The sequence below is a fragment of the Myotis lucifugus genome, unplaced genomic scaffold, assembly GCF_000147115.1.
Source record: "Myotis lucifugus unplaced genomic scaffold, Myoluc2.0 scaffold_524, whole genome shotgun sequence".
Taxonomy (NCBI): Eukaryota; Metazoa; Chordata; class Mammalia; order Chiroptera; family Vespertilionidae; genus Myotis; species Myotis lucifugus.
Window position 1 is genome coordinate 285566 of NW_005871572.1, and position 14684 is coordinate 300249.

General features: G+C 48.0%; 1 protein-coding gene across 5 annotated transcripts in view; it reads left to right on the forward strand.

Annotated features, from left to right (window-relative positions):
• The window catches only part of HNF1B (HNF1 homeobox B), a 53480-nt gene that overhangs the window by 2446 nt on the left and 36350 nt on the right, over window positions 1-14684 (forward strand). For 3 of the 5 annotated variants that reach the window (XM_006103952.2, XM_014446317.1, XM_006103951.3), the window contains exons 2-4: window positions 2569-2768; window positions 7917-8103; window positions 9625-9860. In XM_006103952.2, the coding sequence (XP_006104014.1) occupies window positions 2569-2768; window positions 7917-8103; window positions 9625-9860 (623 nt within the window). Of the gene's footprint in view, window positions 1-2568; window positions 2769-7838; window positions 8104-9624; window positions 9861-14684 lie in introns of all 5 variants that reach the window. The other 2 variants (XM_006103950.2, XM_006103949.3) reach the window with 1 other exon arrangement.

The window sequence follows — 14684 nt, forward strand, 5'->3', positions numbered from 1 at the left end:
CTTGATTAAAGTAATTTTTCAAGAACTTGCTAACGGTTCCCATGGCCCTGCACAATCCGTTCCCGAGCCCCAGGCACAAGCACTCCCTTTGGCTCGCGCCGTTCCTAAGGCGGGAAGAAAAGAACAGGAAAAGTCACTTTTTGGACGCCTCCTGCACGCACCCGCACCGGATACCTCCTGGAAGAGAGAGAGAGGCGAGAAAGGAAGGCTCGGGGACGTGCGCCGGCGCCCCGGCTCCAGGGCTGGCGCGCGCGCGGCGTCGGGAAAGTTGGCCACTTGCTGGGGAGCCGGAGTGAGGCGGTGCGGGGCCCGGGGCGTCGCCGCTCGCGGCCGGGCGGGTATTGTTTGGAGAGGAGCGCGCCGGGCGGCTGTGCCCGCGCCCCGGGCGGGCGTTTGACACCTGCGCCGCGAGCACAATGGCCGCGCGCGCTTCTCCGGAGCCGTGGACTTACCGGGCGCAGGAACCCGGAATATTTCCAAACTTTAAAAAAGGAACCAGTTCTCTGAGCTCTTCCCAGTGAATATCTGTAAATCCCGGGGGCAGAAAGCTGTAAAGGTGTAACTACGCCATCTTACCCCCGACTCTAGACCTTCAGTGCGGCTTACAGGTTTGCTGCAGTTCATGGGGTTTTCGTGGGCTTTTGTTTTTTTAAACAAAAAGTTCCCAGTTGTTGAGCTCATTGCCTCTTTCCACAGAACCTTTAGATCTTAGAACATTACACTCTTTCGCCAGGTTTCTTAGACACACCAAGTTAGCACAGGTAAAGAAAGTTAAGCAAAACAACAATAACCAAAGAATCTGTTAAAGCGATATTAACGGAAGCAAATGCTTTTTCTAACTTTAGCCATTAGTATTCCTATCTGCTGAAACTGTTTTTCTACCCCCAAAATATCTGTGGAAATACTCACCAGAAATAAGCTTTAAAATGATCTCTGATACACGTATGTCCAAAATGTTACATTCTTTTTCTCGTACTGGAGGTGAATTCTCCATGTTTGAAACTGTACTTGCATTTTCTCATTTCTTTTTGTCCTTGTTGTTACTTTATTATATTGTATTAGTTGGAAGCAACCTTTTTAATTCTTGAGAAATTCATTAACTTATATTTAATTAATCTTAAAAGCTTGCATTTCTCAAAAACATCTGTTCTCGCGAATTTAATATCAAAGAACTGCTAAAATAACCTGTTGTTCGAATGCTTACAAACTATACCAATTTAATTACTAGATTTTTAATTCATTAAACAAAATTTATTTTATTTGACATATTATAGGCACCATTTAGAAACAAATTGGTTATTTAATCTGCAACACCATATCTGTTTTGATCTCTACTTTACACCGTTTTTTATTGTTTTATCTGAAACTAATTTTTCCCTTCATTTTTTTTCATGTTCTATCAGGCTACTATATATATCAACATACAGTAAAGGGATGTTGATTTTTTTAAATTAAATATGTAGCTGCATTAGTGTATGTGGATATATTGCTTCTTTAACACTTTTTTCTATACTGTACATTATTTAATTGTTTGTTTTAAATGATATCTCAGTTTTAAGTCACCTATTCAACAAGCAAGAAAATATATTGACAAAATGGAAACTATTTTGAATAAATAAAATTCAAAGGCATCAACTCATTGTTTTAAAGAAGCCTTTTGCACCCCATTTCTCACTGTTTATGAGAAATGAAAAATATAAGCAAGTTCTTATATTTTGAAGCTTGAAATTTAGGAGAAATTTTGCCTTTCAGATATTCTTACCCTGTTAGGGCAGAAATGTAGGAATACAGGAAAACAAGGCATTGGGGATAGGTAATATCTTATTCAGAAATCAAAATTATTTACTTGTCCCCACTAGGTTTTATTTGGGAGGCGTGGCTGTGGTGAAATTTATCTTTTAACTTTACCTGTTTGCCTCAATGGAGTGATTTTTCAGTCCCAGGGAGAACGTTATTTTACTTCTTAAAACTTTTCAAAAAATTGGAAAACCATTTACTATCTGGCAAAGAAGTCCTCCTTGCATCTCAGGAGGTGGACATATATGTTTTACTCCTATTTTATAAGACAATAAACTGAGACACCATTCAGAAGGAAAATAATGTGGGAGAGGTCTAGGTAAGTTGAGAAACTGATGCTACCCCCTATCCTGGTAGGATCGGGTCTGCCCAGCCCCAAGCCAGTGGCATCTCCACGTTCTAATGGGGCTCTTGTCTTTTAAGTCTCTCACATTCCAGGCAAATGAAGGAAACCAAAATAAAGTAGGATCTTTTCTTTCTGCCTAACGAGTGCTGGCCGTGCTTCCCCATTCCTGAAGACAGGAAGTCCTCTTCATCTCCCCCCTCCTAATCGCAGAAGAAAGGGATGGAGTGTACTATATAGGAGCTCTCATATAGTACGATATAAGTTCTGTTTTGGCCTCACCTCTTTCCCAAGGATGTAGCTTGGACAGGTGAAGAAATAGGTGAAGATCAGGGTTTTGCACAGAGTTTAGGTAAAACCCATAGAAAGGGAATATTTCTCCCCAGACATCTTCCACCAGCACCCTAACCATTTGTTTATCTGTCTAGTGAGGACCCCTGGAGGGCTGCCAAGATGATCAAGGGCTACATGCAGCAACACAACATCCCCCAGAGGGAGGTGGTCGACGTCACGGGTCTGAACCAGTCACACCTCTCACAGCATCTCAACAAGGGCACTCCCATGAAGACCCAGAAGCGCGCCGCCCTGTACACCTGGTACGTCCGAAAGCAGCGGGAGATCCTCCGACGTAAGTGCTTTCCTTCGGCTTCTGCCTCAACCTGGAGTGACCTTTGCCCTCACTCTGACCCCTGTGGGCTACCTCAGTTTTCACCTCATCAAGAAAGCCTTGCTACATATAATGCAGCTAGCAGGTGGATTTGGCCGTCCTCCTTGCTGTTTGATGGATTAGCCTATGCTCTGGCATTTTCTTCTTCCATAGTTCCTTTACTGCCCGGCCAGGTGTTTTGACAAGTCCTCCAGTGTGTGCAATTTACCTTGAAATTTTTGGCCCCTGCTTCCAACATCTTTCTCTTTGAAACCAAGAGGGTAACAGAGGAATATTATCCTCAAAGTAAGCAAAGCAGCTCCCCTTGACACAGATTAAAGTTCCCAAGGAAGACATTTCATACTCAATCAATAATATTGATCACTGTTATTGTTATTTCTCTCCCCTCTGGAAAAACATTTTTAAAAATAGAGAATATTTATATATACATACATTCAGAACCTGATCATGTTTTTTGTTGTTGGTTTTTTTGGTTTTGGTGGGTGTGGGGGTAGTTGCTGAGTTCTGAAGCAATTTAAGGTGCTACTCACATTTACTAAAATTGGTCGTTTGGGGACCTCAGCTTGTGAGCCTGTCTAATGAAGAAGCTGCTTCTCCCTAAGGCAGGACTCAGTAGAAGTGTCTGCCTTTGGGACTCTGACCAATCAATTCCTGTCATTCTCATTCCCAAATTTCCTCTCTGTCCCAAGCTTTCTTTCACACAATAATACTGAGAGATTTTTGTTTTGAAGTCTAAGGAAGTTTGAACTTCATTTGAATGGCCAGAGTATGAATAACATACTGTTTTTATTTTAGGAAAAGTATACTTTTACATTATACTTTATTTTTTAAAATACGTTTTTATTGATTTTAGAGAGAGAGGAAAGAAGAGAGAGAGAAACATCACTGTGAAAAACATTAATTGGCTGCCTCCCGCATGACCATGTATTGAGCCCCCAACCTGGGCATGTGCCCTGACCAGGAATCAAACCGGTGATGTTTCGGTGCATGGGACAGTGCTCAACCAACTGAGCCACACTGGCCAAAGCAATACTTTAATTATTTTGATCTTAACCTTTTCCTAGGAAAATTTTGTATGAGTTTTCAGTCTTCCCCACACTCTCCCCTGGGCTGTGAGTTTCTGTCTTTGTCAAGATATTAGTTTCCATCACTTTCTGGGTTAGTTTTATCCCCCTCTAGCTGGACGGCCACTTTTAAAAATTATTCTTGTTTTCCGTCATACACTGCTCCAGAGTGATTGGTTCAGTATTTATTGTCTCAATGTCTGGGGGCTGGGAAGGCCTTCATGATGGAAGGACAGGTTTTTTAGACATTCATCTCATATTGTGGTCATTTGCTCTCCTGTTGGAAGCATTAAATGGATAGATGAGAAACAGTAAAGTGAGAGCTCCTTGCTGTGTCGGGGAAGGGGCTCTGGGTTGATCCATCATCCGTGGTGACTAGTTTGGGAAAATTTTGGGTTTCTGACCTGAAGCAACTCTGTAATTCCTGAAAGTCCATTATCAGGAGCCAGGCCCATGCAATATCTTTAGCTTGAGCTGCCTCCCTGTGTTCAATGGGAGTTCCCTCAGAAAGAAGAGGCCAACTGGGAGCTTCTAAAAAGACATGAAGTCCTAGAAAATTTCTCAAGATACTTGAGAAGCGACATTTTACAAAAATTTATGATAGTGGTGCAAGGGAGTTTTTAAATTGTTGTTCAAAGTCAAATGAGACATAAAGCTTAAGAGCTTCAGAAACATTTCTTTATTCTGAAAATATTATATGAGCTCCTATTAGGTGCCAAGCACTGTGCTGGGCTGTGGGATACACAGGGCCTTTTCTCCAGAGACTTACAACCTAATGAAGGGATGAAATGTTTGAATAAATAATGACAACTACTTTCTAAAGGGACTGTCATTATAAAGGTATTACAAGGGACATCAGAGGAATTACTAAACTGGCTGGAGACATCATGGAGGGCTTTCTGGAAGAGGTGACATTTGAACCAAAGTCTGATGGATAAAAATTAGGACGTGAGATAAATAAAAGAGGGACAGTGTGAATGGGTGGGAGGAAGGAAAGGAGGTAGGATAATTTTAAAGGCTATAACTTGATTACAAATTTTATTGAAAACCAAAAATAATAAATGGTAATATTCATGGGCCCTTCTATGCATGTAGAATTTCCTTGTCCAAGCCGCCTCTGAGCCTATAAAGAATTTACTGCACCCAACTTCTTCAAATTTATTTCTATTAGCAGTGAACATTTTCTTTCTCTTCTTATTGCCCCATTAATCTGGAAAGAAGTGGAGAGTTGGTGGTGGCTGGAGAACCTAGGAGAATCTCGTTCTTCAAAAATTGAGAGAGGTTAGGGCCAAGGCTCTGACGTAAACAGAGCCTGGGTGTTATTGAGCACCTACAGGCAAGTCAGCCTGGCTGAACCTGAGTTCTGAGCACCATGCGGGCTGCTGCCTTCTCAAAGGACAGCTGACAGACAGGCAGCCCCCACACCAAGGGTGGTTGTGAATGTGTTTCACAAAAACCTCAGGATTCAGTTTTGTTACCTCCACCTGAGTCAGATTTGAAGGCTTTGTAGGTGTATTATTTGTGTTTTGTTTTTAGTGAGAAGTGATGCAAAGGCTGCTGGTTATGAGCCTTAGGGGCTACAGGTTGAGTTCACATCCTGGCTTCTGCCCCACATCCATGCAACTTTGGGCAGGTCATTTAATCAGCCTGAACCTCACTTTCTTCATCTATAAAATTGAGGTAGCAATACCTGTTGCATGGAGAGGTTGTGAGAACGAGATGAAGGGACACATTTAGAGAATTTGGCTCAACACCATAGAGAGGGTTCAATAAATGTTCACTGTTATTACATCCATTCACATCAAGTGAAGAACCTCAAGTTGATCCTGGGTCCTTAGGCTTAGCCTTACTGGCTTTGGCTGCTATTCATGGTGATTCCACAGGGCCACAGAGAGGAGAGAAGACACTGAGGCAGACCCCCACTGAGCAGAGACCTTCTCTCTGCCCCTCTGGCTGATCGTCCCTAAAGTGACTGTATTTAGATTGCTGCTGTGAAGACCAAATGCTATAGGAGGTGTGAAAGCACTTTGAAAAGTATAGCTTCCATAGGAATTGGGGTCGTCATCATCCTCCTGACTAGGGGTACATGTTCTAAGACAGTGGTTCTCAACCTTCTGGCCCTTTAAATACAGTTCCTCATGTTGTGACCCCAACCATAAAATTATTTTCGTTGTTACTTCATAACTGTAATGTTGCTACTGTTAGGAATCATAATGTAAATATCTGATATGCAGGATGGTCTTAGGCGACCCCTGTGAAAGGGTCGTTCGACCACCAAAGGGGTCGTGACCCACAGGTTGAGAACCGCTGGTCTAAGATATTTAGAGCCCCTTAGGTTTTCACCCAGTCCCATTCCACAGATGGGGAAGCTGAGGGACCAGGGACTTAAGTAACTTGGCTGGGGCTGGTTCTACATTGACCCATTGAGTCAGTGACTTCCTGCCAGCAAACTGGGCAGAAACTCTCCTAGGTGTCTCAAGGAATTGTTGGGGACCAGGGAAAACAGAGCCCGAAATGGCCTGAGAGTCGTCAAAAGTGGGTGGGACCCAAATAAAAGGCCCCAGTGACGCGTTCAGTCCATCAGCCTGGGAGACTGCTCATTGACCTGGCCAGTCAGCAGTTAGTTAAGCAGAGCCCAATACCACCTGCAGCTGGGGTCCTGAATCCAGCGGCATTCGGGGCCCACTGCTCCTTGTGACGCACCAAAGTGGAAATTAATCCCTAGATTGGTGTGGTTAAGTTCCCCCTTGCTGGAGGTGTATAGATGGAGGACCACTTGGTAGGGTGTGGTAGAAGGGATTCAAGCATTAAGTAGTGGCCTGACTTTGAACCTTGAGGATTTTGGATCTAGTTGTCTCTGAGAGCCGTGGGTGTGACTTCAGGAACCAAGAGAGAAAAACATCAAGGTCCAGAACATGGGGACCAGGAGTTAGGAAATGAATCTGTTACGTGTCCTGGCTCAGCAGAGTGCTTGGCCTCTATGCTTATTCATCTGTAAAATGGAATCAGTCACCCCGATGAGCACTGCTTCATGCAGATGTAAGGCAGAGAACAACAAGCTCTCTCCTTCCATAAGTAAATATCAAATCTCACTTAAACCACAAGGCTAGGGTATCACCACTGAGCAAGCTGCCATCTTTCTTTCATTCTTTCAAACAAAATGTGTTGCGGGTCATGATATGCCTGGATCCTGGGACCTAGACAGACAGGGAGCATCATTCCATCTGCATTTCTCTTCCTCCAACTCATTAATGCCATTCCTAGAAGAGTCCTGTGTTTGTTGTCTTCTGCATTTGCCATCTTTCAAACGTGTGGATGGGTCTGTAAGACCTTTCCCTCATAAATAGACCCCTAGGTGTACACACACACACCCCCCACACACACACCCCATTGCCTTTGAAGTGATCTGATACTTAAAGAACTTTTTTCTTTCCAATACGAAGCTTTTGTTATGTTTATTTTGAAGCTGTGGTCAAAAGTTTGAGGTTTGAGGTTTTCCTAAGAGCATAATATCATAATGTAGATGCCGAGGGCATATGAGGAGAGAGGAGTGGTGGGGAGAGCTATTTGTCTAACTGCAAATTGTACTTTGAGCAGTTTCCCCCTAGACCTGAGACTTGGTTGAGTTCATCCCCTTGACATCAAGATACAAGAGTTCAGGATACCGAGGGTTGCTTCATGTCTGAGGCCAGTGAACCAACGGGAAAAAGTAATAATAAATTGCTCTTATAAAACAATGCTTGACCACCTTTGAGCTCCTTCAAAGAAAGGAAAGGGGTGGCTTTGGTGGCATGAACTGAGGTGGGCCATGAGGGGCCTATCCGGAGCCTCCCTTTTGTATCCTCGCATACAATAACGGCAGACCGCAAGGCTTAGGGGAGAGGAATAAAAATGTTTTTGTTCGTCTGTCTGTCTGCCAAGTGAAGGCTGTAGACCCTATCAAATCTACTCCTTTCTCTTTTTTCAGAATTCAACCAGACAGTCCAGAGTTCTGGAAATATCACAGACAAAAGCAGTCAGGATCAGCTGCTGTTTCTCTTTCCAGAGTTCAGCCAACAGAGCCAGGGGCCTGGGCAGTCCGATGATGCCTGCTCTGAGCCCCCCAACAAGAAGATGCGTCGCAACCGGTTCAAATGGGGGCCCGCATCCCAGCAAATCTTGTACCAGGCCTACGATCGGCAAAAGAACCCCAGCAAGGAAGAGAGGGAGGCCTTAGTGGAGGAGTGCAACAGGTAACACCACCGGAAGCTCCTTCGAGCCGGCGGGCAAACGCACGGACCTGAGATCCATTCCCTGGGAACTGGGATATTGAGACACTGGTTACCCAGATACATGTGGCTCAACTAGGGTCTCCCAAAGCACGTTCCATGGAACTGTAATTTCGAGCCCCTAATAAATAAATTTGAGGAATAGCATATGCATACTTCTTCGTAGGGAGTCATAAAGGTCCTGTAGTCAAGAAACCGACTTAGCTTTGTTGAATTGGTTGTGAACCATGGAGTCTTTTCTCCTGGGGACTCCCTTTGTGAACTGGTATTCCAGGGAGGATAGTCTGGAAAGTGCTGGTCTAAAATATGATGCCAGCGAAATGGGACTCGTGTGTCTGACCTTCGTATAGACCAGGGAAAAACTATCCGGGAGTCCCAGACTGACTCTGTCCTCAACCAGTTGTAAATCCATTGGTCCCAAAGGAAACTTGGATCTGTTCAGTGCACTGTACCCATACTGCTAAGAGTTTTTTTTGTATCTTAACAACTACGTATAATCTTAAAGAAAACTATTAGATATCCTTGAGATGTCTTTTTGTTTCGTTCCTGCCTCCCTCCTCCCTGATCCAACGGTGACTTTGAAAGAGAATTTTTTTTATTGATTTCAGAGAGGGAGGGAGAGGGAGAGATAGATAGAAACATCAGTGAGGAGAGAATAATTGATTGGCTGCCTCTTGCACCCTCCCACTGGGGATCAGGCCCACAACCCTGACCAGGAATCAAACTGCGGCCTCCTGTTTCATAGGTTGACGCTCAACCACTGAGCAACACTGGCCAGGCATCCAACAGTGACTTTTTAAACATTCTGTTCTTGGCTCTGGGCTCTCTCTGTCTTTGGCTGGACTGGCTCTGATGGTGGGAGGATGTGGCGAGGGAGGTCAGGCCAGAAAATAGGAAGGCAGAGTGGTCAGCTATGCGTGTCACAGAGTCCTCAGGCTGTGCTCTGTCCCCCTGACAGCATGCAGTGATGTCTAAGAATCTCTCTCAAACCTGCTCTTTGGGGGGGACTCCTGTAGTGAAAATAAGGGGTCTGGCTTCCCTGGCACTCGTTTGGGGTATCCTAACCCCAAAAGACCAGAATTCCTTTAGAGTGCTACGAAGGGACTCAGATAGCCAGTGAAGGACTCCGCCTTTTGTAGGGCAGGAAGAGTAGCAATATGAGGAGGGGTCAAGAAACACACTTAGCTTTCTTGCCTGTCCCCATCTTGCTCTCTTATCTTCTTACTGGAGCCTCATCAGAGGCTAAGCCCTGGCTTCCAGGCAACAGAGCTTGTTTGGTACCTGTGTTCAGCCCGTTCTAGCCATCTCATCAGAGAACTACATGGGCAACTTTTTCTCTGGGCAGGTTTTTTTCCCAGGCTTCTGCTCTCTCCTTGGCCTCTTCACACTCCTAACCAAAACCATTGGGGTTACGTGTTTGGGGCCAAGCAGAGCCAGCCGCCCCTGGCCACCCTCGCTCACCATCTTCCCTCTATCCGTTCTCAGGGCAGAATGTTTGCAGCGAGGCGTCTCCCCCTCCAAAGCCCACGGCCTGGGCTCCAACCTGGTCACTGAGGTCCGTGTCTACAACTGGTTTGCAAACCGCAGGAAAGAGGAAGCATTCCGGCAGAAGCTGGCCATGGATGCCTACAGCTCCAACCAGACGCACAGCCTGAACCCCCTGCTCTCCCACGGCTCCCCACACCACCAGCCCAGTGCCTCTCCTCCCAACAAGCTGTCAGGTAGGCACGCCCTGGACCCTACGGCCTTGGCCATCCAACTGGTCTGCTTCTCCCCAGGGTCTCAACTGGCTCAAGATTTTTCAGAGGAAAAAATGCTTTGGGATGGTCCAACAATGCTTTGGGATGGCCCTCTGCTGTTGCCAGAATATTCTTGTGAAGAGTGTGTGGCTGTGGTCAGGGTTCCTCTGAGTCCTTGGTCAGCCTCCAGAGAGCCCTTTGCCCCATTATTCTCTGGTCCCCTTTCCTCTTCCTCTGTGGCTGATGACTCAGCAGGTCAGTGCCGCCATCAGATTGGACCGAGAAGCTTAACTTACTGGTGTGCTAGATGCAAACCGCAGGCAGAAAGGTTGCCTGTCCGTAGCCTGTCAGGGCTCTGTCCAGCTCCAGCAAGAGGAGCCCAGGGACCTCTGGGGAAGGGCCACTCTATGGGCAGCCTCTACTTGTGGGTTCTGTGTTCTGCCAGAGTTAGGGTGGAGTCACTTGAAATATTTGCAGTGATGAGTTGCCAAAAACCAACTGAGTTCCTACTGTGTGTGTCTGTGTGCCAGGCCCTGGCCTGGGTTAGGATGCCTGTGCTGTGGGGTATGGGCTTGTCAGGATGGAATCCCACATCCTCATTATGGGAAAGCACCCCTATATGCTGAGTGTTGCATCAGGCATAGGCTGGGGTGAGTATTTCCCCCTGGGGCTTCGTTCCTGCAGGAAAGCTGGCTTCCTGGGATGGGTGTGCTTATTGAGGCTGGTTTGATGGTTGTATAGACAAAGTGTGTGATGGTCCCTTGCCTGCTCTGGGATAGGACTTGTGAAAGGAGAGCCAGGCACCATTTCTAACCTGGGAGTGGTTCTGAAGCCTATTCCTCCCCTTGCCTGCTGGTTGCCCTTCTGCTGGGAGAGGCCGGAGATCTGGAGCTGACCTAAGTGTTGTGTGTGTGTGTGTATGTGTGTGGGGGTGAGGGGGGTAGAGAGGGTGGGGGACGCAGGCCCAGAGCAACCAGCTGGGTGGTATCCAAGCATCTGTTTCACACTGTACCCTCCCATAGCATGACCTCTTCAGGGGTCTCTGGGAGCCGGCAACTGTCCAGTGTAAAGCCCAGGCCAGGGCTCAGAACTTCTCGGGACCCAGATCCCACAGAAGGAAGGGCTCAGCCACATGGGGAGAAAGATTGGTTACTCTGGAGAGGCAGTGAAGCCCCCAGACCAACACTGGCCTGATTGCAGAGTAACTTAGCCCCTTTATGGGCATTCAAAGCAGGGTTCAGAGGACAGGGGCAAATGGCTTGTGGCCGGCACCGAGCAGCACTAGAGCACTTGCTGTCCGCAGTGATCCATGGAGCTGGAGCTGGGAGCTGCGGGGGGCGTGGCTGGGGCAAGGGGCATTATTGAGAAGACAATGGCTATTGTTCTGGGACTTGTGATCTCCACACCAAAGTCAGGGAGCCTGCAAGCCAAACAAAGGCCCAGCAGCTTTCTGACAAGCTGGGGTTGTGGTGAGGTCACCACGGAGTCGTTAGCTTAGGCATTCTGTGTATTGACAGGAGGCCCAGGGAGCTGGGCTGGAGGGACGGCAGCAGGTCCTGGAGGCTGGGCAGGGCCCAGACACCCCTCTCTCTGTCAGTCTGAGAAGGTGCATCCTACTGAAGTGGATTTTCTGGGGTCCCCAGAAGTCTTGGCCTTTTAAAGAATCATGGGATATTAGAACTGGGCGGGACGTTGAAGAAGGAAACTGAGGCTGCTGATTCCCATGCCGTGTTTTCCACAGCACAGGTGTGCTCTGAGCACGTACCCAGTCCCAACACCATGCTAGTGATGAGGAAGCCACATGTCCCTGCCCTTGCGAGCTTATTATCTAGTTGGAAGGCATCACGCCAGCGTGGAGTCCCCCAGAACTAGCTTGGAATTGAGGTCATCTTTGGGGGTTCATGCATCTTTCTAGACAGACTGCTATTTGTAGAGCCAGAACCGTGGGACACTGTTCTCTTGTACAGTCTGCCTTTCCCTCTGCCTTAATTTTCACTGAGGGTTGATCAAGCTAGTCCTTGTCCACACCCGGGGACTGGATTCTCTGGACTTGGTTTTAAATCCTGGTTCTAATCAACCAGGTTAATTCCCATAACTACAGCGTGGCCAGTTCATGTAACTTCTTTGAGCCTGACTTTACTGTCTGTAAGATGGAGAGATAGTACCTACCTCCTAGGGTCCTTGTGCAGGTTAAATGAGAAAATGTATAAATACTATCTTTCCCAATAAACCATAACTACTGTCATTGTCATTATCATTACAGACGACTAAACAGTGGGGGGAAAATGATAGGCAGCAGAAAGCTACTTCCTTTAAAATTTCACACACTGGGGCCTTATTGCTGAGAGGCAGTGAGACGTGTCCGGGGCCTGGGCTGGTGCCTGGGGTGCAGGAAGTGGGGATCAGTTCCAGTGGCCCCCTCTCAGGCTGCCGGGGCGGGTGGCACATGAGCTGTGACGGGCTCCTCGGGAAAGCACCTGGGGCCAGGCAGACAGCAGGCTGTAGCCCAGTGCTCAGGGAAGGCTTTGGTCCGCAGAGCCCCATGTATTCCCTTCCCACCACAGTCCCCACGACCAAGGTAAGGTCTCTTGGTCTCTAACCAGGTCCAAACTGTAACTGGATGCAGAATACAAACTACTCTGGTGGCTGAGGAGAAACCAGCATCCAGCGTCAGCACTAGCAACCTCTAAGGCTGAGCTGTGAAGACAAGGCCCCAGCACACCCCTCCCCCCCCCAACCCACATCTCCTCCCTCCTTCCTCTCCAAACACCAGCATCTGAGCCAGGAGGACTGGAGGCACCTTAGAGACAAATCTTTCCCTTAAAGCCTCTTCCTGGAAAGGAGGGCATCCCTCCGCTAACTGAGCCCCTTCCCTCCCAGCCACGCTTAGCGCGTTGTGGCCCACTTGCCCACGATGACCACGGGGTGACCCTGGTCCTGGAATGTCCTGCACAATAGGAGTGGCAGGAGGAGCACTTTGCCTCTGTCAGCGGCTGATTGGTTACAAGGTGCCCTACAAACACACTGTCAGCAGAATCAGCTGTTTTCAGCGTAGCCCCTCCCGGCTTTACAATCACACATCAGCATGCAGTCCCCGGTTGTCATGGCTTTGTGTCCCTTATGCATGCTTAATTGACAATTAAGTTGGGGCTTTGAACCAGCCTGGCTGCCGCTGATGGGCCTTCATCTTTCCAGGGAGTGTCACAGGGGCACCCTTTGTTTGCTCTTCTTGGGGGCCTGAAGTTACTGTAGCAGGCTGCAGGCGGCCATTTATCTTCAGCCTGGAAAGCCTTTATCTGCACCCCCACCCCCCATCCCAACTCTTGCCAGCAGGAGCTGTCCCTGGTTATAGGCCCCATGACAGCCCATTCTGAGGCCATTGAGCTGGCCCGGAGTGATGGCCCCTACCTCCATTCTGGAGTGGAATCAAGAGAAAGGCCCCCAAAAGGTCAGAGAGCAGGGCTGCGGCAAGGAAAAGGACTGGTTGGAGACTGGTGCTTGTATTGATCGGCTTGAGGAGGAGGAGGAAGTTGGCACGGGATGGATGCTGGGCTAGGCTTGGACCAAGCCATGGGATCTGGCTGCGTGATCTGTGGTGGCCTTGCTTGCTGTACCCTTTGCTCCCATCTGCAGCAGACTCACCTGGCCACCTTCAGCAAACTCACCCCACCACCCTCAGCAGACTCACCCCGCTGCCTTGCGACAGCAAGGGAGGGGCAGGTCTTCACCAGCCTTCATTCACCCCACACACACTGTCTTCATTCTTATGTCACCTTTCCAGATGGAGATCAGGGCTCACTCTCCTGGAAAGAAAGGGAGGCACAGGGCTGAGCAGAAGCCCTTCCAGGATAACTTTCAGCTACCCTGGCCCATGCGTCTTTACTAAGAGGACATGTTCATTTTTGCAGCTGCTTACTCCTCCCTCCCTCTGTACTCTTCCTCTCTCCAAGCCCAGTGGGCTTGATTGTCCCGATGGTCAGATCAGAGCTTGAAAACCAGAGCATCCCTCTCCTCCCCATCCCCTTTCACATCTCCCAACTCATCGGTAGGACTCTAACCCCGGGTCCCAGACAAACCTAACTCTGGGCTAGGATGTCTGTATGGTTGCGATCATTTTCCTTGATGCCGAAGTCCACAGGACCCAAGGAAATCTCACAAGTGCCCAGTGGCAGGGTTGTAACGAAAGTGAATCATCATAACAGCTGGTGTTGATGGAGTACTTTTTGGGCACCAGGCTCTGGGCTGAGCACCTACATACATGCAGCATCTTCGACAACAACCTTGATGGGTTGAAACCATCTGTATCCTTATCCCCATTTTACAACCAAGGAAGGTAAGATGTTTAGAATCTCAGTGATTTGCCCAAGTTTATATAGTTAGGAAGTGGCAGAGACAGGTTTTGAGTTGTCAGGCCCTGTCCATCTCTCTGCTTTATACAGGTGCTAAGAACTTTTCGGTCACGAAAACCAACACACACACACACTCCCCACACAGTCCCTTCTCCCACTTTCTCACTGCTCCCCCCTGAATGACAAAAGAGGCTTTGGGAGAGCATGGCCAAGGAGGTGGGGTTGGGTGGGGGTCTCTCAATCTGGCTAGTTTACTGCTGCACAGCCCCCCCCCCCCCCCCCCCCCAAGATCAGTAAAACCACTTAGCGCAAGCCCCAAAGTACCCCCCCACTTCTTGCAGAAAGGGCAAGACCATCCGCCCCCCCCCACTCTGCGGCCTGGTCTCAACATACAAACCCATTGCTATCCGGGGGGGCGGGGAACCCCCCAGCCGGGGAATAGGAAGGATGCATAAAC